Source organism: Magnolia sinica, chromosome 1, assembly GCF_029962835.1.
Source record: "Magnolia sinica isolate HGM2019 chromosome 1, MsV1, whole genome shotgun sequence".
Classification (NCBI taxonomy): domain Eukaryota; kingdom Viridiplantae; phylum Streptophyta; class Magnoliopsida; order Magnoliales; family Magnoliaceae; genus Magnolia; species Magnolia sinica.
This window is the reverse complement of record NC_080573.1, coordinates 132,489,834-132,513,491: the sequence shown is the minus strand read 5'-3', so window position 1 is coordinate 132,513,491 and position 23,658 is coordinate 132,489,834. Positions and strand designations below refer to the sequence as shown.

The 23,658-nt window shown below is 38.9% G+C and overlaps 1 protein-coding gene across 5 annotated transcripts; it reads left to right on the top strand.

The window, feature by feature from the left end:
• Positions 1 to 14,908: 14,908 nt before the first annotated feature.
• Positions 14,909 to 21,250, top strand: LOC131218117 (protein indeterminate-domain 7-like). 5 transcript variants are annotated; one of them, XR_009157573.1, is made up of 5 exons: positions 14,909 to 15,784; positions 15,910 to 16,306; positions 16,720 to 17,784; positions 18,072 to 18,133; positions 20,664 to 21,250. XR_009157573.1 is itself a non-coding variant. In XM_058212805.1 (4 exons), the coding sequence occupies exons 1-3, from the start codon at positions 15,595 to 15,597 to the stop codon at positions 17,768 to 17,770; spliced, it is 1,638 nt and encodes a 545-aa protein (XP_058068788.1). In that variant the 5' UTR covers positions 14,909 to 15,594; the 3' UTR covers positions 17,771 to 17,784; positions 18,072 to 18,166. The 5 variants fall into 5 exon arrangements, 2 of the variants coding, with proteins under 2 accessions (XP_058068788.1, XP_058068782.1); XR_009157575.1 differs by lacking the exon at positions 20,664 to 21,250 and adding an exon at positions 18,645 to 18,830; XR_009157574.1 differs by lacking the exon at positions 20,664 to 21,250 and adding an exon at positions 18,305 to 18,547.
• The last annotated feature ends 2,408 nt before the right edge of the window (positions 21,251 to 23,658 follow it).

Here is a 23,658-nt window from a genome sequence, read left to right as displayed (position 1 = left end):
ATCCTATTGTCCCTGACTTTAAGCTCATGAAGGATGAAGGTGGAGTTAAGCTGGACAAGACTTACTATAAACAGGTTGTAGGTAGTCTCATGTATCTCACAGCTACTCGACCGGACATGATGTTTGTGGTGAGTCTTATTAGTGGGTATATGGAGAATCTTACTGAGCTTCATTTATAGGCAACAAAAAGGGTACAGAGATATTTGAAGGGAACAACTGGGTTTGAAATTTTCTACAGGAAGGGAGGAGATGATGAACTTGTTGCTTACACTGACAGTGATTATGCTAGAGATTTGGATGACAGAAAGAGTACTTCAGGTTATGTGTTTTTATTGAGTTCAGGAATAGTATCCTGGTCATCAAGAAAGCAACCAGTAGTAAGTCTATCTACCACAGAGGCAGAATTTATTGTTGTAGCTTCGTGTGCATGCCAGACTATGGTTGAAAAGGGTATTGGGAAAGCTGGATTAGAATCAAGGCAAGTCAACTACTATTCGCTGTGATAGTAGCTCTGCAATCAAACTTTCAAAGAACCCAGTAATGCATGGTCGTAGTAAGCACATCAATGTATGTTTCCATTTCCTTCGAGAGCTCACAAAGTCTGGTACTATGGAGTTGGTGCATTGTGGCACACAGGAACAACTGGTTGATGTGATGACTAAACCACTTAAGCTGGATGTTTTCTTGAAGCTGCGAGGGCTATTGGGAATTTGTTCTGAGATGGATATAAACTGAGTGCTTATAACAGTCAGTTTAAGGGAGGAATTGTTAGGCTTTGTTATTCTAAATGTTAGGTTGTTTTTAGTGGTTTGTTACCACTCAGTTACTTAGTCCCTATTGCTAAGGGATAGTTATTTGTTTGAATTAGTCATCCCACGTTATCAGGATCTGTTAGACGTGAGTTGTTATTTTTGTTTTCAGTTTATTCTGTAAGGCTATATAATAGCCAAGTTTGTTCTTCAATAAAAGATAGAGATTTCTCCCAATTCCATTGTCTTTTCAGAAGTGTTTCTAGTTTTTAACACGGGTAGCATCAAAATAAAGATACGATGATAGTTTTATAATGTAAAGATTTTATTTTTTGTTCATATCCATTCCTTCCTCGCCACCAATCAATCCTAGGGAGAATGTATGCACCCCAAATAACACTTTGTTGAGTCATTTCATCAAACACTTGGTGAGCAACACCAATATCAAAATAACCAAGTCACCGAGCTAATTCCATCTGAGTCGATTCTAGTTAAGGTTTGATCTGAGTTGAGTCAAGCTTGGGCAAGTTCGAACTTTGGCTCGAAATTTTTTCAAGTTCTAAAAATCAAGTGGCATCATGTGAAAGATATATCGTTTCAACAATGAGGTTATGGTATCGATTCCCTAGTGTGTACTAACAAACTAACCCCCCCTAAAAAAAAAAAAAAAAAAATTCTAAAAATCAACTGAACTCAGCTCAAATCCAATTTGGAGCCGAGACGAGTCTAGCTTTTTCAAATAAGTCGCGCCAGCTGATCGAGCTAACTCAACTCGTGTATAACTCTACCTACAATGCTCGTAAAGAATTCGACATCCTTTAAAGTTGATTGCGTAAGCATATATCACTACAGAAATCATGTAATACAACTGAAGTGTGGTGAGCCACGCTCACCGACGCATCTAAAAGACATGCTGCATGCACTCCATTGATCATCCAAGATGTGAGTCCCCACTGTTGATGGGGTCTTATGCCCGAAATGCCGTATTTTGACAATGGATATCTGCCCGTTGAATTTGGACCATTAATTGTGTTTCCTTTATGTATTTGATAGCCATCCATCGGAAGATTATGATCTCTAATCAGGGTTGCTATTAGCCTGTGTTGGGGATTTGTGTTGCAGAATCACACAGGTCTAGATTTAAGATAGCAATCCAAGAGCAAAAAGCAATCACAAGAGAACACAGATTTAACGTGTAAAATTCTTGTGGGAAAAAACCACGTCACAAAGCGACAGATCTTCACTATGAAAATAGAAATTACAGAGAGAGAGGACTTACTCGATTTGAACAACCTCGAATCTCACCCTTGCTATACCCTTTTGAAACCCTAAAACCCTTTTAGGAACCCTTGAAAAACTTTTAGAAAGCTTTAGAATTATTTTTAAAAAAGCCCTACGGACCCCTATTTATAGTTTAAGCAACTCCCCTTTCTCACCTCTGCGAAACCGCCTCAAATTCATGTAAGAATCTGCGTAACCTCGACTAGTCGAGGGACCCCCTCGACCGGTCGAGTGCCCTGGACACCCAAATAAGTAGCACGTTGGACTTTGAGTCGAGTGGTGCTCGACCGGTCGAGTGGACCCTCGACCAGTCGAGCCAGCCTCTCGACCGGTTGAGTAGCCCCAAACCATTAAAGACTTTAAAAGTCTGATAACAATCTCCACCAAGTCTTCAATCTTCAATTCTGTATCTTGCTGCCCTCTTCTCTTGTCTCTACATCATAGCTTCTTGTGCACACTCCGTCTTTCCTTTTCGCCATCGCTAAGCTCAGAGAAGTTGCACAGAACTTGAACTTCTCTTCAGGAACGTTCTAGGTGAGCATGTTTGCCGGATCAGAATCCACGTGCCCAACCACCTTTACTCCTGCTTTCTCAAAAGCAAAGACGTAGTCTTCTTACCATCTCACCACTACCCAATATTGCTTGCAGGGGTATTTGCTCACAACACCGATAGCCTGTAAAATAACCGGTTTAATCTAGACCACGGCATATATTGCTAACCGTATTCGAATAAGGATCATGAGATATCCTGCTTTTCCTCATATGTTTTGGGACATGTCCTGAGGAAAACTTGAGGAGAGACTCATAGGGAATGCTCTCCGTCTTTGTCTGGTACATCACATCCTTGTTGTGCCTGAGATAACCAAAGCCTATTCCTCTTCCAGTCTCAGTGCCGATAACCCTCTTTGCAGCCCCTTGATCCTTTATCCTGAATGTCCCACTTAACCGAGTCTTCAGTGTATTGATATTAGACATGTTATAATTGGTGATCTACATGTCATCAACATACAATACCTGACCCACCATGAAGGAATCAAACCACTTGCCTAGGAGATAGGTCGTACTACGACCTCCTGCAAAGTCTTTTCTCAGCCCCTTTAATTTCGAACCACTCTAGTTGCTTCATGTAGATCTGCTCTTCACTTTTCCTTACAAAAGTACAGACTCTACATCCATCCTTCTATCTCAAAATTACATTAGCCAACTAGCGCCAATCACGAATCTAATAGGCACTTGCTATACCGTCGGCGTGAATATCTCTCAGAAGCCAATCTATTCTCTCTGAGCATAACCCATCGCCACCAACCTCGCTCTGTATCTATGCTGTATCCTCCTAAAGATCCACCTGCATCCAACCGCTCTCTGGCCCACTGGAAGCTCCACCCGCTTCCATGTGTCGGTCTGGTACAACGAGTCCATCATATCGTTCATAGTCACCATCCACTTCTCAGCACCAGGCTCACCTAGAGTCATCAGAATAGAAGACGGATCCTCCTGTGAGATTGGTGTCGTCCATGTACCTCTCCGATATCGTACGATTATGCCGTGTGATTCTTCTTACAGGTGGCTGCTTCACCTGCTTTGTATCCCCGTCCTCGCGTCTCAGCCTTCATGTGACCATGCCCAACATGCCATACACATGCAGAGGTAGAATCCACTACAGCCACTGCAGCTCCATATTTTGAAGTGCTCCCGATCAACCTGTAAACATTATTGAGTCGTTGCACTTTCATGATCACCCATGCCCCCTTAGATACTTTAAGAGAACCATCAATACATGTGTACTTGCAGCCCATTGCCTCAAGTACACCAAGAGAAATTAGATTCTTCTTCAAATTATGAACATGCCTGACATCAGTCAAGGTACGCTTCACCCCATCAACCATCTTGATGCGCATCGGACCAACAGCCACAATATTACAGGCAATGTCATTGCTCATAAATATATGTCCACCATCGCACTCCCTGTAGCTGGTGAACCAACTCTGATGAGGAATCATGTAAAAAGATACCCCTGTGTTTAGCATCCACTCATCCTTACGATCACTGTATGACCGTCTAAGCGAAGACACAGACAAAACATCATCATCACATCTACTCAATCCATCTGATGTGGCAGCATTGGCCTCCCTGTACGAAGGCTCAGAATCTTCCCTTTTCGATTTAGGATTTTCACAATCTTCTTCACATGTCCTTCCTTTCCACAGTTCCAACACTTTATCTTTCCCTTGCCCTTGCCCTTTGATTTGGATCTAGAACCTGAAGAACCTATACCTTGTTCAGAATTCATACCCCTTGTAATCAGTACATCAGAAGATATCCCCATGTCGATGTTAAGCATTCTCATACCTTTCCTTAAAGGGCTGAGATAACAGTGTCAACACTCAGAGTTTTATTTGTGGAGCACATTATGTCCTTGAATGACTCATAAGACGCCGGAAGAGAATTCAGCAAATATATGCTTGTTCTTCATCTTTCATCACTTCCTCATATCTAGCAATTTGCAAACCAATTTATTAAAGTTACTGATGTGAGCCTTCAGAACTCCATCATCTGCCATATTGAAGTTGTACCACTGGAGCTTCAAGTGTAGGCGATTTTTAGAGGATTTTTTCGCATAGACATCCTCTAACTTCGCCTATAACTTAGCCGTAGTTTTCGCCTTCATGACGTTGTAGAGAACCTCATCCGTGAGACATAAACGGATCGAAGATAAAGCCTTCTTATCAAGAGTATTCCATTTTTCATCAGTCATAATAGACTTTCGCTCCTCAAGAGTACCATCTTCATCTTACTTGATTAAGGAACTCATTATCTTGATCTTCCATAACCCAAAATTATTTTTCCTTGAGTACTTCTCAATATCATATTTAGTGCTTGCCATTATTACTAATCTCTCAGATTCAAATCTGTGCCCCAACGATTTCTCTGATACCACTTGTTGGGAATTTGTGCTGCGGAATCACATAGGTCTAGATCTAGGATAACAATCCAAGAGCAACAAGCAATCACAAGAGAACACAAAGATCTAACGTGAAAAACTTTTGTGGGAAAAAACTACGGCATAAAGTGACAGATCTTTACCATGAAAATAGAAATTACAAAGAGAGAGGACTTACCCGATTTGAACAACCTCGAATCTCGCCCTTGCTACACCCTTTTGAAACCCTAAAACCCTTTGTGGAACCCTTGAAAAACTTTTAGAAAGCCTTAAAATTATTTTTTTAAAAATCTTAAGGACCCCTATTTATAGTGTAGGCAACTTCCCTTTCGCACCCTTGCGAAACTATCTCAAATTTACGCAGTTTGCACAAAATCCGTGTAACCTCGACTAGTCGAGCCAAGGCTTCGACTGGTCGAGGGACCCCCTCAACCGGTCGAGCCATCCCCTCGATCGATCGAGTGCCCGGACACTCAAATAAGTAGCACGCTAAACTTTGAGTCGAGTGGTGCTCGACGGTCGAGTGGACCCTCGACTAGTCGAGCCAGCCTCTTGACTGGTCGAGCAGCCCCAAACCATTGAAGACTTTAAAAGTCTGACAACAACCTGTACTCCCATCCACTGCCTGAGCACAATTTTGATGGCCAGGATTAAAGTAGATTATGCGATTTTACATTGGTTGTATGCCTGAGTATGATTCACCATACTCCTCCAAAGCATCATATGCTTCATTAGATTTGCAAGTTACTCGTTCATGGTAAGAAGCGGATTGGCTGGTGCACCACACACTCCTCGATATCCGAGCTATACGAATAGTTCAAAGGAGATCAAGGTTACATGGGCCTCACAGTGTTGTATTTATCATATCTACACCGTTCATCTATTTTTAGAGATCAGTTTAGAGCATTATAAAAAAAAAATGAATTATATCCAAATGTCATCTGCATCACACCACAAATAGCAGCAGAGATAATGATTTTCACCGTTAAAAAATTCATAGGGCCCACCATGACGTTTATTTTCCATCCAATCTGTTCATAATGTTACAATGACCTGAATGAAGAGGAAAAACAAATTTCATATTGATCCAAAACTTCTTTGACCCCAAAAAGGTTCTAATGGTAGACGTTCAATCCCCTACTACTTTTTTCAGTGTGGTCCACTTGATAGTTATATCTATCTTATTTTTCATCTTAAGCCCAAAGACTAGCTCGCCAAATGAATGGACGGTTTGGATGTAACACATACCTCATGATCAGACCCACAAAACTTGCTGACGTAAATACAGCAGCTGTATAGCTGGTGTAAGGTACACCAGCCAATCCGCTTCCTTCATAGCATACCTCCAAAAAAAAACCAGAATTCATTCCTTCCAACCGACGTGTGTCGGAAGTGTGAGATATCTGGGCCGTGCAAAAGTTGGGTCCCACCATAAAGATCAGGTATTTTGAAAATCAGGCCGGTTCACTCATGAGGCGGTCACACCTGTCAAGAGTGTCGGATGTCCATTTATTTCGTAGTGACCTGTCTAATCAATTGACTGGACCAACCTGATTTTGGCACCTGGTGATGTCCATGATGGGTCCACTTCTTGTGCGGCTCGAATTGCATATAAAAATGACACATTTGTCGCATGCAACTGGATGCAGGTGATTAGTTTCTGAAAATTGCAACCTCATCAACACAAACCATCCTTAAATCAGCCATGCACTTATGGCTCATGAAGTAGCCTTACGCGGTTTGATTGGTTCCGATGGAATTAAAAAAAAAAAAGGCCCACCGTCAGATGAGAGGATATCATACTCGAGGCCTTTTACGCTACAGAGTGTCATTGCTTTGATAATCCAGACCATTGATCTGTTGCATCCCAAAAATTGATGGACCGCTCAAAAAACTATCCTAAGCTTTCAATTTTGACTTATAAAACAAATGGTCAAAAAGGGAATTACAACGACAGTCTATATTCAACTGAAAAAGTTTAAAGATGGGTGGCTAGGATCTTCCAATCTGGTAGATTTGGGACGCATGTTCTGGATGACCTGTAAATGTCTTTTTCGAAAACCCGTGCACAACCAACAAAGCTTCAGATCTCATGGCTACAATTCCTCCACACTTGGTTGAAGAGATATCAATAGGCCACTACCAGCCCAACACGAGCCCAATCAGTTGAAATCCTCTACTTGAAGCAATCAAATCGTGACCGTCCATTTCACTTCTCAGTTGGGCCACTGTACAAAATAGTGGATAAAAAATGGTTTAACCATCCGTCATGTTTTCACAATGTGGCCGTCGTGGGAAGTGAAATGGCCTGATTTTTCCAAAAGATCTAAGCAGTGTGGCTGATCCGATTGAAAGCACGGATCTCACACACATGCCATATTAGCACGTGTGCATGCGTGCATGTATATGCCATGGGTAAGGCTCCACATGTGTGGGCTTAACAAAAAAAAAACACCTACTTTTAGTAGGGTTTCATGCACGTATCAACAGCTCAAAACAACTCCGAGCCAGCCTTCCAAGTCCATATGTACATACGATCCAGTGGATCAACGGCTCCCACTCATCTATTTATGGTGGGCGGGAATCTCTATGCATATTCAAAGTAGAGATTATTCATTCCTGCCCAACATCGTGTTTTTAGAGTTGATGGTCGCCATAAATGGAAGGCTGAGATTCGAAGGTACACAATCTCCGGTATACCCACGGGAGCACGCACTATTCTCCCTACCGCCGTTCCATCCCTCCACTCATTCCCAAATTCCAACATGAAACATGGAATTTTTATTTCTCAGCTCGTTATTCCATGCAAGAATACCACGTGGGTACCTTATCATAAGCATCTTTACATCGAGGAAAATTTTGATACTCTGGCAGTGAGTGATAGATGATACGCAGGCACTGAGACCTTATGCAAGTGGAATACCAGTAAGTCATTCTGAACTGCCCAAGTTTTGGGTCCCACTTTATATGCATCGCGAACAAATAATTCCACATATTTGATTATATAAACCATTGGATTGGTGGGAATCTACTGGACCACTGTCGCTCAACAGCAAGTTCTACAATTTTAGATGGTTTGAATTAAGTTAATGTGGAACTTGTATAATTTTAAAGTGCCTGCGTATAAAGTATTATAGGCTGCCAGAGTATCAATTAAATACCGTAATTACATTTTTTATTTATTAAAAAGGATTTGAATCGGAAGTGATGAGCTGGGAACGCATATATGTTCTGCCCATTTGGACATAAACCAGAAAAGAAAAAAGCAGAAAATGACAAATCAAATATATTATTTTTTTTCCTTTAAAAAAAAAGAAATGTGAAGGAACACCAACACATCTCCCATGAATGCTGTTGCTCCACAGGGACTCTTTTATTTATTTATTTAGAAATGCTCCAGTCCCTACAAATACCATTAGTTATAGTGCTCTCATTTTTATTTAGAACCTAGACGGTCCAAACCATTGATCAATATGGTTCGTCGGGTCTAATCCATATTTCAAGAGCTACTATGAAAATATCACACTGATTTAGTAAAGTTGACCATTGGGTAAATGAAATTAAAAATGGACAGTCAAGATCATTTATGCAAAAATAGGTCCAATCAACATTTTGATTTATTCATTTGTTAGGATTACTATGGTTTGCTTATAATTCTAAAGAATCACATTTGTTAACTAATAATAACCATCCATCCATGGCTTTAGATATGTATGGCTACAAAAAATAAGACAAAATTAATGATGGATTAGATCACCTTATTAGTGTATTTTATTATTTTGCATTGTGGCCTATGAAATGTGTTATGAACCTAATGGACCGTTTAGATCAATCAATTGGACTGTCCAAGTGTTATAATGCAAGTAGGGACACTATAACTTACTGTGCTCTCAAAGCATTGGAGCATTTCTTTAATTAAATAATTGAATAATTAATTATTGTTATTACATTTCTGATGGTACTATTATTTTAAGCTGTACCTTACACGTACGCCCTCTTTTATCTCTTTTACAGTGTGTCAATTTTTAGATGGTGGTGAACCAATCACCCCACGAGCGGCACACATGTATGTCAATATAGAGGGTCCAAATCTGAGGACCATCTTTGATGGAACATAAACCAAAATGGTACCGATCAGTTGCAATGAAAAGGGATCGTTAAAAATGAAACAAGCTCCAAAGGGAAAGATAAGATGGGCATTTCTCAGATCAACGGTGTGAGTTTTGAGCTATCCTTAATCTAAGATGAGGCATACGATTTGTACGGTTCAGATTTTCCTAAATGTAAGCCATACTTACAGTGAGTCTGACATTAACATTTTGAAAAATGGTGGTGAACAATGAAGGGAAATCTAAGCCTTATTAAAATTAGTATGGTAAAAGGTATTCCGGCTTTGCTTTCTACTTTTCAGTGGTATGATTGGTTCATTGACTAAAACTATGTTTATAAACTCGAGACCTGACTCGGACGGCTATAATAAAACTGGGTCAACTCAGTGAAAAAGCACAAGTTTTTGTGATGCCTTGGATTTTTTCTTTTTCTTTTTCCCAATGCAAAGATGCTTGTTTTGGCGTTTGTGGTCGACGATTGTTGCAAAGAATTAGAAACATTTCGAGCCTGTTTGGCCGTTGGGGACTTCATTTCTTGTATTTATGTTTTCTGAGAAATATTAGAATTAGCCAAACATTTCTTAGGAAATGATTTATTTATTTTTAAAATCTGTTGATAGGTAAAGTCCAAACTTTATTTTAGTTATCCAAGTATTGTATTCCTTGGATAAAAACCCGACAATGTAGAAACCAACTAAAAAGTGCGAATCAATTTTATTTTATTTTATTAAGTCTAGGAAATTGATGATATTATTAAATCTAGAAAATTGCTAAGCAAGCTGGGAAATATGAGAACAACCAAGCAACACCCCCATTAGAACATGTTTGGATAGGGGGGAAAATGATGGATGGCAAGGAAGTGGGCGGATTCCATATAATAATCATTATAATTTTTATTATTATCTATTTTCTGGTACAAGTTTTGATGTGAGTATTTACTCAAGAAAATGAGATATTTATGCACTATTGAAACAAGTTACCCAAAATGGAAATTTAAAAAATTTTGCATAATCATTACACATTTTCTTTACTTTCATTTCTTTACTGACTCTGGGGTTGTTGTTTGAACTATTATTAGTTGCCATCAAATAGAAGAAAAGCTTGTCTTTGATACCAATTGATGTAGAAAATGGCATGAAACAATGTGAATATTATTGTCTTCTGTAAGTAATTAAGGCCTTGACTCCACAAGATAGGTTATTGAATTCAAAAGGAGATATATATATATATATATATATATATATATATATATATATATATATATATATATATATATATATATATATAATAATGATCTTATTTTGCTAAATTATATTACTTATAGGAAAGACCTAAAATCCTAATTCGAAATTACCCAAAATAGCAAACAATCTCTAGAAAAGATTAAATTTGTCAAAAATAAAAAATAAAAAAAATCAAATGGACTTCACTAACACATTCACAGCATTATTAAAAACAACTTTTAAAAAAGAAAAAAAAAATTCTAAAACTTTAAAAATAAAGAGATGCGATAGTTTTTTTTAATATCAAAAGTAGTAAATTTTTCTTAAAATCCCAATATTTTTGATCCTTGAGATGATCATTTTTCGTGAAACGGACATTTGCAACCTGCTTTATAGGTTAGTTTACCTTAGAACTATCGTTGTATGAAGATTGATGGGTCAAGCATTTGTGATAATGCCTAAATCAAAAGTTACGATTGTTTTATAAAATAACACTTTAAATAATGATTTTTCTATATTTGAAATGAATCTCTTCTAACAGAACATGTCTTGAACCTAATTACGTCATGCCTTACATAGGAGTGGGCCTGTTTTAACATGTTATTTTCGCTTTCGTTTGGAGTTCTCTTGATCTAGTCATGTTAAGAATACATATGTAACACATCATGCATTACAATCCAAACACACCCTTATGAAAAATATGATTTAATTGGTTATGAAATTTTTTATTGATTAATCATGAAATATCATCATACTTGTTATAACCAAATGCACTCTCACACAACATACAAATTATCATTTTGAACCATACTTAGAAAGTGGCTAGGGTCGTCAACGGGTGAGCCTGGGGCTGGCTTCAGCTTGAATTTTGAACCATTTGGCCATTACAATTCCAAAATTTTAATTTTGTCCAGCTTGACCCAGCCCGTTGACAACCCTACTTGAAAGTTAGAAAATTGTAATTTGAAGCCTAGGCCACAATCAATATGAATTCTAAGTCAACACATTGCAATTCAATGGGAACTTGCTTCCAAATGCATCCCAAATGTCTTTCCCTTTTCCAGTTTTGTAATTGTAAAAGACAAACGAGTCTGTTTTACATAGTCGGCGCTTGCACTCCTCCAACATGCATCACACTGTACGGCCCAACATAAGGAGATGACGGACGATCTGAGCCGTTATCTTAAACAGCACTATGATGGCTGATGACTCAGATTGCATGACGTATGGATTTAGGTAGGGATATTGTCACTGCCTTTCGTTGATCTACTAAAATCATGTTCAAGGTCATACAATGATCAAACGTCAATTGCATGATAGACATGGCTATACACTGAGTTTCAGTGTATGTTTGATGAGCCTGTTGATCTGAAATGTCCAATTGCTGGACCCCAGTCTGCATCACCTTTGTTCCAGAGACTATATGGATCAGATGGTCACAATCATTCCATCAATCGACATTCTGGCCGTTTGAATGTTCAACGTTGCAGATTGATTCTTTCGTTTCAACGGTGCACATGGAGGCCACCAATTGGATAATCAAGATCATCACCACAAATCCATGATGGGTCATAGGAACTAGACCAATCAACTACCATAGATTCTGTACGTAAATCTTCTACCATCCATTGAAGGAGGACTAATTCAAAATTGGGTTCCCGCCAAAACTTACTTTAAATGGGTCCATGATGTTATAAGATTGTGGTACATGCAAGATCCCAACCATCACAGGTGGGCCCCAATTTTAAGGCCTATGCTATAACGACGGTTCGCCTTAATTTTTCAGGTTGTAGCATCCAATCTACCATACAAGTGGAATACATGCACTTCAATCAAACCGTTCAAATCATGCATGGGTCCCATTGCGATGGAGGTCAATTCACACATACACATTACATTGATGGAATGATATTTATCATCTGATCTTACGCTTGAATTTATACTGCTGACATTTATTTAGAGCCGTTCAATTGATTTCCACCAACTAGTGATCGGTGGTGTATCTTTCCTTAATAGGCCCCATAATTCCAGGGGTCCGGATTGACTTGGATGTTTAACAAGAATGGCGTGGCTGAGATCCCAATAAGTTTTAAAATGATGCCAGCCATCCAACTCCTATATTCTTTTCAACTTTCTTCCGTCTCCCGTGATTCGTGAGTGCTATCTAACCGTTCGTTCTATTTCAGGTCCAAAAGCTAAAATCCAGATGGTCCACCGTAGTGTATATATATATAATCCAACGTAGACAACAGGTGTACCCCACCAGGATGAAGGGTTAAACAGAAACCCACGTCATTTCAAAATTCAGAAGGGTCACAGGCAATGAAAATGAAAAAGATTTTAGGGGTGATTGTGCATTGCTTCCCGTGGGTGTGTCCCACCTGAGTTTTTCACATTACCTGTGAAAATTCAAAATTTAAAATTCTTTTTGAATTCCCACCAAATGGCGGTGGGACGTAAGGGGCGAACCAAAAACTAGTGCATGCTAGGCGCACTGAAGTCGGGGTTTAGAAAACTCAAGTAAAAGACAAAACTTCCTTAATCGATGAAGGATGGTATTATAAAAGAGGGGAGCATGTCCGCTGTGAAATCAATCAATGAACCAATCATGTTAGTGTAAATGCAGAAAGCTGAGAAGCCTTGCTTTTTACCACACCCCAAAGAGCCCCGATCAAATACAGGCAACCGTACCATTACTTACAGTACTTTACTATCATTCTCGCCAACATGCCACTTATTTAGAAAATCACTACCGTTAAAACTTCAAAAATCACGATGAATATCACATTTCTAGAAAATCATACTGATATTCTTGATGAAAATTGTAAACACATATATTTAGTAGAATGTCTGTTGTCTATTTATTCCAAAGTTGGGGCCCACATGATGAAAATAAAAGCTTTTGTTTTTGTTTCAAATGAACTATATGATAGGTACTACCGTTTCAATGGTAATGATTTTATAGAAAAATGGCAAAATAGCAGGAAAGATGGTGTGGTACTACAAGGTGTGGTACGTTTCCTGCATCTGATGAGGATCCCAAATGTCAATGTAAATCAATAGGTTATCATTCTCTTGAGAAATCACACACTCTTTTTTTCTGTTTTTACCCTTTAAGCAGAAGGAGAAAGGTCCTGTCATTAATAAAAGCTTTTGTAATTTCCGACCCCCACTTTTGTTAATTCCGCCCCAAAGAGGGGTAATTTAGTCTTTTTGAAAAATTCGATTGGAGTGAAGCTGACAACTTTAGGGGGTGGAAAATAACATTCGCCCACGTAATGAGAGGAGGAATGCTAACATGCAGGTGGCTTCATCGCAAGTTCTGTGCAGCTATCGCCCACCGTACACGTGGCGAACGTTTCTGTGGATCTGGAGTATTGGTCTTGTGGGTCATGGGTCCAAAATCATAGTGATTGGACAACTTAAACTATTCATTTATTTTGAGTTCTTTTAGAATTGGAGGTGCCCTCGTTTCTCCAACCGTTCCTTTTCAGACCACTGATCGGATGGTTGTCAATCCAGATAGAGCTGATTTATCAGATACATGAGCTGTCTACATGGTGGTACACCATAACAACAGTTCAGATCACTGAAGATGATTTCCACGTATACTTTGAAGAGGGAAGTGCGTGGAGTTTTTGTGCAGCTGCATGTATGTTGGCATTCCTCAAAATAAGAGATACCAATTCGGATATACATCCAAACAGGGCTTCTGGGCCACGGCATCATTTCTTAAATGGTGGTAACTGGTACACCGTCCATGTCCCGTAGAAAGTACGTCAACATAGGCCGTCCAAATTGTGCACCCCATGGTGAATGGTTACACCGATCAAACAATCCGAGCCCTCTATTCGATGGTCATCAAATGAACAAAGATAAAAGGAATGGTTAGCTCTACTTACTCAATGGCCCATATGACATTTTAAAGATCATCTGAGCAGTGTAATTCTCCAGAGTTTATTCCCTGTACAGTAGGCATATAAAGAGAACTCATACATCTACAAAATCAACATTTAAGAAGCAATTGTCATCCACACAACTTAAATCAACATGTAAGGTTCCCTGCATGCTCGCCTCATTGGGGCCCACATGTAGAGATGGTCCAATGATATCAACCATTCATATATATAGTTGAACATGGACCATTGAAAAGGGAACTTCTAATGGATGGTGTCACAATCTCAATCTCATTATTGGATTATATTCCATTATAAACTACACCCAAAAGATGGACGGTTCCAGTCATCAGAACAAGTGAGAAAATGGTGTGAAACGCACAAATTAGCAAGCTGTGAAAAAAAAAATAATAATAACAAAAAAAAGGAGGTAGAAGAGAAAATCTGCGGTGTGGTGCAGGGATGAAAGGAAAAGACAGAAAGTGCTGAGGGTCAGAAGAAAGCTGTTGGGGGCGTGGGCATTGAATGAGTAGAGAGGATTCCTCACCTCCTTCTCCTCTAAAACAAAATTCCTCTCTATACCTCTTTTCTTTTCGCCCTGTCTCTCTCCTCTTTTTTTTTTTTTTTTTTCTGATTCCTGTAAATATATATATCTTCTTCTACTTCTGTTTCTCTTCTATCTCTTGTTTTTTCCAATCTTCTACTTTTTGGGTTTTTGTTTAGATATATATATATATATATTTACTTTTATGTGGTGTTTTAAAATGGAATTTCTTTTGACTTAGATAGCAAAGGAAGAGAATTGTTGAAACATGGTAGGTCTGGTGCACTTCTTTTTAGTAGTAGCTTGAAAAAAGAAAATCTTACTTTTGTTTTTATTTTTTATTTTTTTGGTCTAGCCTTTTTTTTTTTTTTTTGGTTGCATCGGAAGAAAAAAGAGAAAAGGATTCATCATAAGGATTTCTGAAGGGAGAGATGGGTTTCATTGCAGACTGCAAGAGAAATTGCAGGAGGCAGTGACTTTAGTGGGTTTGTTTTTCATCATCATTTCTACTATTTTTTTTCTTTTTCTTTTTCAAGCTCTTGTAGCACTGGGTTTTGTATCAGAGGTGCTTAGGAGAGTGTGAAATGATATTATTATTATTATTTTTTTTTCTGTTGTCTTTTGATCCTTCTATGTCCTGCTATCTGGTGACAAGAACTTATCTGTGAGTTGTAATAATCACAACTTGTGAAGAGGGAAGAAGAAAGAAAGAAAGAAAAGGAAAAAAAATAAAAATCTGAGGCCCACCCCTTCATAGCCATCAATACCCTATCTTGATCTTAAAAATACCCATTTGGGTTCCCACCAAAACCCAAGAGTCTCACTCATCCAACCTCACCACTCCATATCTAATGATGAAAGGCTTGGTAATCCAACAACACCCAGTTGTTGAAGAGAACATGTCCAATTTGACATCTGCATCAGGCGAGGCTAGCGTTTCTTCAGGCAACAGAGCTGAAAATGGCAGCATCTACCCTCAGTCCTTCCCCTCTCCAACTCCACCTCCACCAAAGAAGAAGAGAAACCTTCCAGGAAATCCAGGTCTCCCTCCCTCTCTCTCTCTCTCTCTCTCTCTCTCTCTCTCTATCTATCTATCTATCTAATCAATGTTTCATGACCTGGGTTCATTTCATTTGGGTATGTGATTTTTCTTGGTTTTGGAACAGACCCAGATGCTGAAGTGATTGCTTTATCTCCCAAGACTCTGATGGCTACAAACCGGTTTGTTTGTGAGATCTGCAACAAGGGGTTTCAGAGAGACCAGAACCTTCAGCTACATAGGAGAGGGCACAACCTGCCATGGAAACTGAGGCAGAGAACAAGCAAGGAGGTGAGGAAGAGGGTGTACATATGCCCAGAAACTTCATGTGTGCACCATGACCCATCAAGGGCACTTGGGGACCTCACAGGCATCAAGAAGCACTTCTGTAGGAAGCATGGTGAGAAGAAGTGGAAATGTGACAAGTGCTCCAAGCGTTATGCTGTTCAATCTGATTGGAAGGCTCATTCAAAGACCTGTGGCACCAGGGAGTACAGATGTGACTGTGGAACCCTCTTCTCAAGGTATGCTAGCTTGCCCAAAACCCAAATGACCCACCCCCCCACAAAAAAAAAAAAAAAAAAAAAAAAACACATTTACAAAGAAGATCTTTCCTTTCATTTAATACAGTGGTACCTATTTCCAGCATTAAATTCTTTCCAAAGGATGTTCTATGTATAGTAAACACCTTCACATGTCCCATGTATTTGTCCCATGTAAAGAGCATGAAAAGAGAACGAGAGATGGCAACAAAATAGCAAGACTCCAATTCCATGAAGAGAATATCTTTACAAGTGCAGACCATGAGTTGGAAACATGAGTCTTTTTTTTTTTTCTTTTCTTTTCTTTTGTCTTTTTGGAGTGTTCTGATTTTTATTTCTTTTTAGCTGTAGCTCTTTCTAACATTTGTGTGGTTTTTTGTTACTTTCTTTTGCAGGAGGGATAGTTTCATCACTCACAGAGCTTTCTGTGATGCATTGGCAGAAGAGAGTGCAAGAGCAATCACAGCAAACCCTCTCACAAGCAACCCTCTTCTATCCACTCAAGCTAGCAATTCCACACCACATGGTCCCGCTACACATATAAACCTACAAGCCCAATTCCCCCACATCCTAAGAAGCACAGAAAACAGCAGCAGCAGCAGCAACATCGACCTTCAATCACTGCCATTGAAAAGAGACCAAGAACAGCATTTCAACATGAGGACAGATCTACCACCATGGCTAGCTTGTTCTCCTGTAGTGGGCGCTGGTCCTGGTCCACCTTCACAGCCACCTACTTCGTTAAATCATCTGGACCTTCCATCTTCAATCTTCTCTACAAGGTTAGAACATGAATTCTCACAGTCACAACAAGCTCCAATGGCACATGAAAATCCTCCTTCCTTCCATTCATCTGCCTCTCCACACATGTCTGCAACTGCCTTGCTGCAAAAAGCAGCTCAAATGGGTGCAACCATGAGCAAGCTTTCTTCTTCCACCTCGATGCTCAGACCCCATCAAGGTCACATGACTGCAAATGCCACTGCTAGTGCTGCTACTACACCTGGTTTTGGTCTGGGCCTGTCCTCGCATGAAGAGATGGAAAACAGCTTTGTTCAAGGACTGACTACTTTTGGAAATAAAGCTGCTGATCTTTTGGACCACACAACTACATCAGCTGCTGCAGCAGTAGCAAGTCCTTCCCTACTCCAAAACATGATGACTTCCCTTTCTTCAGCTGCTGGTTTTGAAGGGTCTTTTGAAGAGGCCTTCGGGGGGCTGTTTGGGTCAAAGAGAGAAGGAAATACATCTGAAAATCATGCAAAATCCCATCAAAGAAATGAGGAAGGAGGAAGTAATGGTGGCCAAAATGATGGTTTGACTAGAGACTTCTTGGGTCTTAGAGCCTTCTCTCATAGGGATATTCTCAACATGGCTGGTCTAGACCCTCGCATGAATTCCTCTTCATATGAGCAGGCACAAAATCAAAAGCCATGGCAAGGTTAGCTTGAATAAAACTGGTATGCAAATGGGTTCTCATCTTCCATGGACAACTCATTGATTTTGGTCATCCTTTCACATTTTTTTTGGTCCTTGTGTCTCTTTTCTTTTCTTTTATCTGTTGTGGTAATATATACATATATATATGCATACCAAAGACTAGTGTCCTTGCTTCTCTCTCCTTTTCCCCTCCCAAAGGGAGGGTTGGTAAACTTTCATATCACCATATGTGGTAGGGATCTTACATAAACTTGATATTGGTATGGTTCTTTTGATTTCTTGTTTGAATATCTTTTTCCTTGCGAAGGTATCATTGGAAAAGTGCAATGGGTTTATCCCTTCATGAGAGAATGAAGAAAATGCCAAAAGGTAAAAACCAACATTTCATTCCCTTGCATTGAATATGCTTTGATTTGATTCATCTCGAGTTAGTTTTTTGACGTTTTTTGATGCTCTGAACGAAGACCCATCTGTGTTTTTTTTTTTTTTCCCTTTCCTTGTCGGCACCTTGTCATTGGTACTTTGGACAAATGCAAGTAGAAGCATAACAGCAATAAAGAAAATGAGACATGGAAATGGGTGCATGTGAGGGGAATGGCGGGTAGGCCTTTCTGTGTCTTGTCTTCAATTTGCATATGTCAAAACGACCTCCTGCTGTTTCTTTTGGGATGGGAACTGTTTAGGGATGCCTTTTGTAACATGGCTTTTATCTTTTTCCAGTTCTTTTATGTGTGTGTGTGTGTGTGTGTGTGTATATAGGCGCACACCTGTGGTTTGTGGGTCAATAGTAAAGGTGAAAATAGAATTTGTATTTTGTCTTTTTTACCATTGTTTTTTTTTTTTTTTTTTGTATGTTTGTTTTCGAAATTTGATGAAACAGGCGCTTGGAATGAATTGGGAGTTATAATGATTTTTCTTTCTTTCTTTTTATTATTATTATTTGTATTTCCTTTCTTTATAAATTGTATTGGTGCAGCTTTAGATGGTTAGAAATGTGTTATTCACATGTTAAGGTGTGAGTATGATATGTTAAAGATATTCATAAGGTTGAAGAGTAATTTTTATATGTTTTTCTTCTCTTGCTATTCTAACAATCGTCGAAAACAAAAACTAGTAAAAAACTAAGCTTAGATACTTGTGCTCTTCCAATTTAAAAGTATTTCATTTTAAAATTCTTTTGTTGTATTATTTTTCATTTTCTTCTTTTGTTTTTAGTCCTTCCGTCCCTGGTGCTAAGAGTACAGGCACAACGCACTTTCCATATGAACTTGTTTCACATGTGGACATGAGGAACACTTGTACGGATCGTAGCCACAATCCCCACGTGTACGGTATGGTAGTCACTCATCATGTAATCCTCACCTTTAAGCTTTTAAAGGTGATTCATTAAGCTTTTAAATGACAGATGGGGGTAATTCATTGTTGATCTGAACCCTTCATTCAAATAATTAAGAGCTAGTCATTACATAAGAAATCAAGTTAATCTAGCTCCAATCATCATCCTGAAACATCTGCTATATAGATTCCAATTATTATTGCTTATGATTTCAAAATAGCACTTTAGCAATGTAATTTTTACACCATGATTTGCTCTCATTGATATTATTGAATGAACTGTCCTAAACCAACCCCACACATACCTGGTGACCCACACGTACCTTCTTCTTGAATGTTCCCATTTTATATTAACGGTTCATTCCTTCCGTACGAGTGCGGCCCATCTGATGAACATGTCTCTACCAAATGAGGATCAGCTGCCCGAGCGGCTCTGATCTTGCACTAGCACGCGTGGTCCTCGTTACCACTCCTAATTTCTACTCAACGAGGGTTTTGTAATGAGAAAGGCTGTTATACTCCGATCGAGTGTTCTGGTTTATACTCATGAACTCACAGATCGGACAATGTGGCATACACTTAGCTCAAATTGGACCGTCCAAATCGTTGGATACGTTTTTGGATGGGTAGCTGATATTCTTAGCTGGCCAATTGTGGACACATCTAATGGACGGTTAAAATTTAAAGAATGAACAGTCTGAATTCAATGTTTCAATGTCCATTGATCAGAGGTTGGATTTGCTTGATTAATATGATTTTGATGTTCTGTGTCTCGGGTAATTTGGATGCTTTTGTTTAGTTGTGCTTTATGCCACAGTGGAAAATTTCAAAGTGCATAGAGTAGCAAAAATCATGCTCTGCCAAAGTATCAGATAATTCCTGTCTCCACGGAACAGAAACAGGTGCGAAACGCTTATTATCTCCGTACATATAGCATGCATGATGAAATCTAAACCTTTCATCCACGGACCCTACCCAAGATTCACCATTCCCCAAATCACAACTCAGACTATCCTTAGCCATCTGTTGGAGAATTCTTGGTCGTTGAACCCTTGTCTCTCGTTTTGTAGTTTTCTAACTGTCCATTTATAATCTTGTCGGCGAGGGTCATTTATCCTATGTCATTTTTGGGTGTGACCCGTCAGGATTAAAACCCAGCAGATGAACGGCCGAGATCAAGTAAGGAGAAAGAGTGCTTCGTAACTAAGACCTAACATTCTTATTAATTTCTGTCTGTTGTTTGACCATGTACGTAAGTCGTGATTACATGCAAGTCCGTCTTGGAGGCTAACGTCTCCTTTCCCACCCACCTGCGGTAATTGCACGCAGACGCTACAACACCTGCCCAATACTTATGCCCCGAGGGCTTGATTGGATGTGTGGAAAGCGTTGGAAAGAAAACATAATTTCTTGGAAAGCTGATCTTCAGAAAATTGTGGAACAGGAAGCTATCTTCCATGTTTGTTTAACTTAGATTTTGCTAGAAAATTCAGAGCCTGTTTCAAATTTTATTGTTTGGTCAGATTAAAAATTTTCTTGAAAAAATTCTGGTAATTATTGGCGGATCAATACGTTACACATGGAATGCTCGAAGACGGATGATGGCATATGTGGGTGATTAAGCTTAGCTTAGTGGGGGTGCTTCACATCACATAAAGCACATTAGAGACATGTGGGCACTTGAAGGTAGATGGTGGCACATGTGCAAAGGTACATTACATATGTGGTATACTGTCATATCTATATCACATATAAGGCAATTGAAGAAGGACATTGACATATGTGGGTGCTTTGCACATGTGGGGTACAAGGAAAGGATGGATGGTGGCATATGTAATACATTTGAGGTGCTTTCTACATGTGAGGCCAAGTGAAGATGAATGGTGGGACATGTGTGAAGCAACAAAAGATAGACAACGAAAAGTTAGCATGTGCAGCATATTTGAGGGGCTTTGTACATTTAGGGGTTCAAGTGAAGATGGATGGGAGCACATGCGGGGCATTGACATGCAAGCATAGTGGCACATGTATGACACAATAAAAGATGGATGGTGGAACATTTGCATATATGCCATACGCGCTATATGTGCGGTGATTGGAGATGGATGATGGTATATGTGTTTAGTTATAGAGAAATTTATTTTTCTTCAATTATGGGAAAAATGACTTTCTTAAGTGGAGGTGGGAAAATAAATTTGTTGATTTTCCGACAAAAAGAAAAATAAAATGATGTTTTTCACACCACCATCCCTTCAATACCAACTGATAATCTTCACCTGACACCCTCTTTCAACCCGGCCTCCATTTCCCCACCCAGCCCTTACTTGAAACTCTCCATTTCTAACCCAGCATTCACCTGAAACCTTGTCCATACACCCTCTTTCAACCCCTGTTGATTCGGTTAGTCTCTCTCCCACATTACTTGGCATCAATCTCGCAACTCTTTCTCATCGTTAATCTATGTCATACGTTAATCTACACCACTCATCGGTATCTCCAGCAATGATATCTTCTCCCACATCAGTGTCAGCATTGATACATGGAGTTGTTTGCCACTAGCATCAACATCCACACTGACACACTGAGCCATCTGCCTCTCTCTCTCTCTCTCTCTCTCCTATTGCTGTTCCTAATATCTCTTAATTATTTGTTGTGGTGCAGCCAATTTCTTCCAATTTTACAACAAACACTCTCTTAAAATATGTGGATGGAACTATTTCATGTCTAGACCAACTTCTTTGTGATAAAGATGAGAATGTCACTACCTCAATTAATCTTGCCTATACATATTAGGTCAAGCAGGATACTCTTATCTTAAGCTAGATTTATGCCACCTTGACTGAAGAGGTTCTTGCACATTCTGTGGGTCTCACAACATCCTGAAAAGTCTGGATTTGTCTTTAATGACTTCATGCCATTCAGTCCATTCTTGTATAATGCAACTCAAACAACAACAAAAATGAAAACAATTGCTGATACCCTTTAGGTGGAGACTTATCCTCTTCTGTCATGTAACCTCATTACATCAATCTCTTATTCAAATTCAAACCTTCCCTGTAAATCTTCATCGTCTATATTTCGTTTATCCATTTCTATTTAAAGAGCAATACCAATGTCACCTAGTGTATCAAACGTTGAGGAAAAAAAATCTCAGTTATTTTTAGATTTTATAGATTTTCATTCCACTCAATATGACAAAAACAACAAAATGCAAGATGGGCTCTCTGATTTACACTTTTCGATTGCCCGGCTCACTTTAAAGTTAGTCAATTGATCATGCCATTAGCCATATGGTGTGACTTAATTTAGTTACACCATCCTTCTAATCAGATGCAGTTCTCATTTCGAATCAGTTTTGGAGTCGTTCTCCTGCTCCTGCTCCTGCTCCTGCATCCTATCTGAGTATACTTACTAAAATTTTGAAAGAAACGCTTACCTGCTTCCACACCCAAATCTATTGCTGCTTCACTTCATACTTCATGAAACAAGTGCCACTCATCATTTTTTGCATGACACCATCATTCATCAATAAACTGTTTTGATGAATTAATGGAGCTCTTTAAACTTCTAAAGCACTTCAGACTTTTTTTAAGCATATATATTCAGATGCACGAGTTGAGCAACTTCTATACTTGATGCATCTTTACATGTCTTCTTTCTTTGATATGCAAATCCAACGCTAGATTCTTTCCAATATCTTTTTCCATTACCATTCCCACTTAGGCATATTACTTCCCATCACTGATGTATATATTCATCACCAAACTTAGTCTCTCATTGCCTTCGATTCAGTTCTCATGATTCTAGCGTGATTGGAAGTTTTGGATCTCCTTAGGGCCTGTTTGGGTGCCACTTAAAAAATGAGATTATCTCATTCTAGTTAATCTTAATTATGGACTAGAGATCAGGATTGTTGGTTAGCAATATTTTTTTTATTTTTTATTAAAAAATCTCTACTGGTATGTTTGGTTACACCAAATGCCATGAAATTTCTTGATTAATTAGTCTAATTTGGTGGAAGATATCATGAAGTTTCATGATATTTGGTGCAATCAAATGCATCCTATAGAAAGCAATATATCTCTAATACATAATCATTATTAACAAAAATGAGGTTAACTCATTTTTAAGTGGCACCTATAAACAGACCCTTAGTATCCTCCTCATTACTGTTGTGCTCGGTAAGCTTACATGAATTAATCAACCAGTCTTCTAACTTATCTCAATTTTAGGAGATCCCCCACACGAGTGTTTTCCTCCTGTTACAAATGCAAGCTCCATAGTTCATTTAAGTGTTCTTGCCCAAGTGGTTGCAAATGGTAAGCTTTGAGGTTGTAAAATTACAGGCTGTGATACCACCTGCTAGGTCTTTACGTTAGTGAAAATTTGAAAATCCTTCACAATAAACACACAATACAAGTGAAAATACAAGGAAAAAAAAAAAATCATATAGAAGAAGAGGCTACTCCATTAATAGATGGTCGCATCCCCAAGTCATATTTTATTCACTTTTCACAACCTTCATCTAATCCCGTGAATGGCCAACCTTTCTGAGTCTA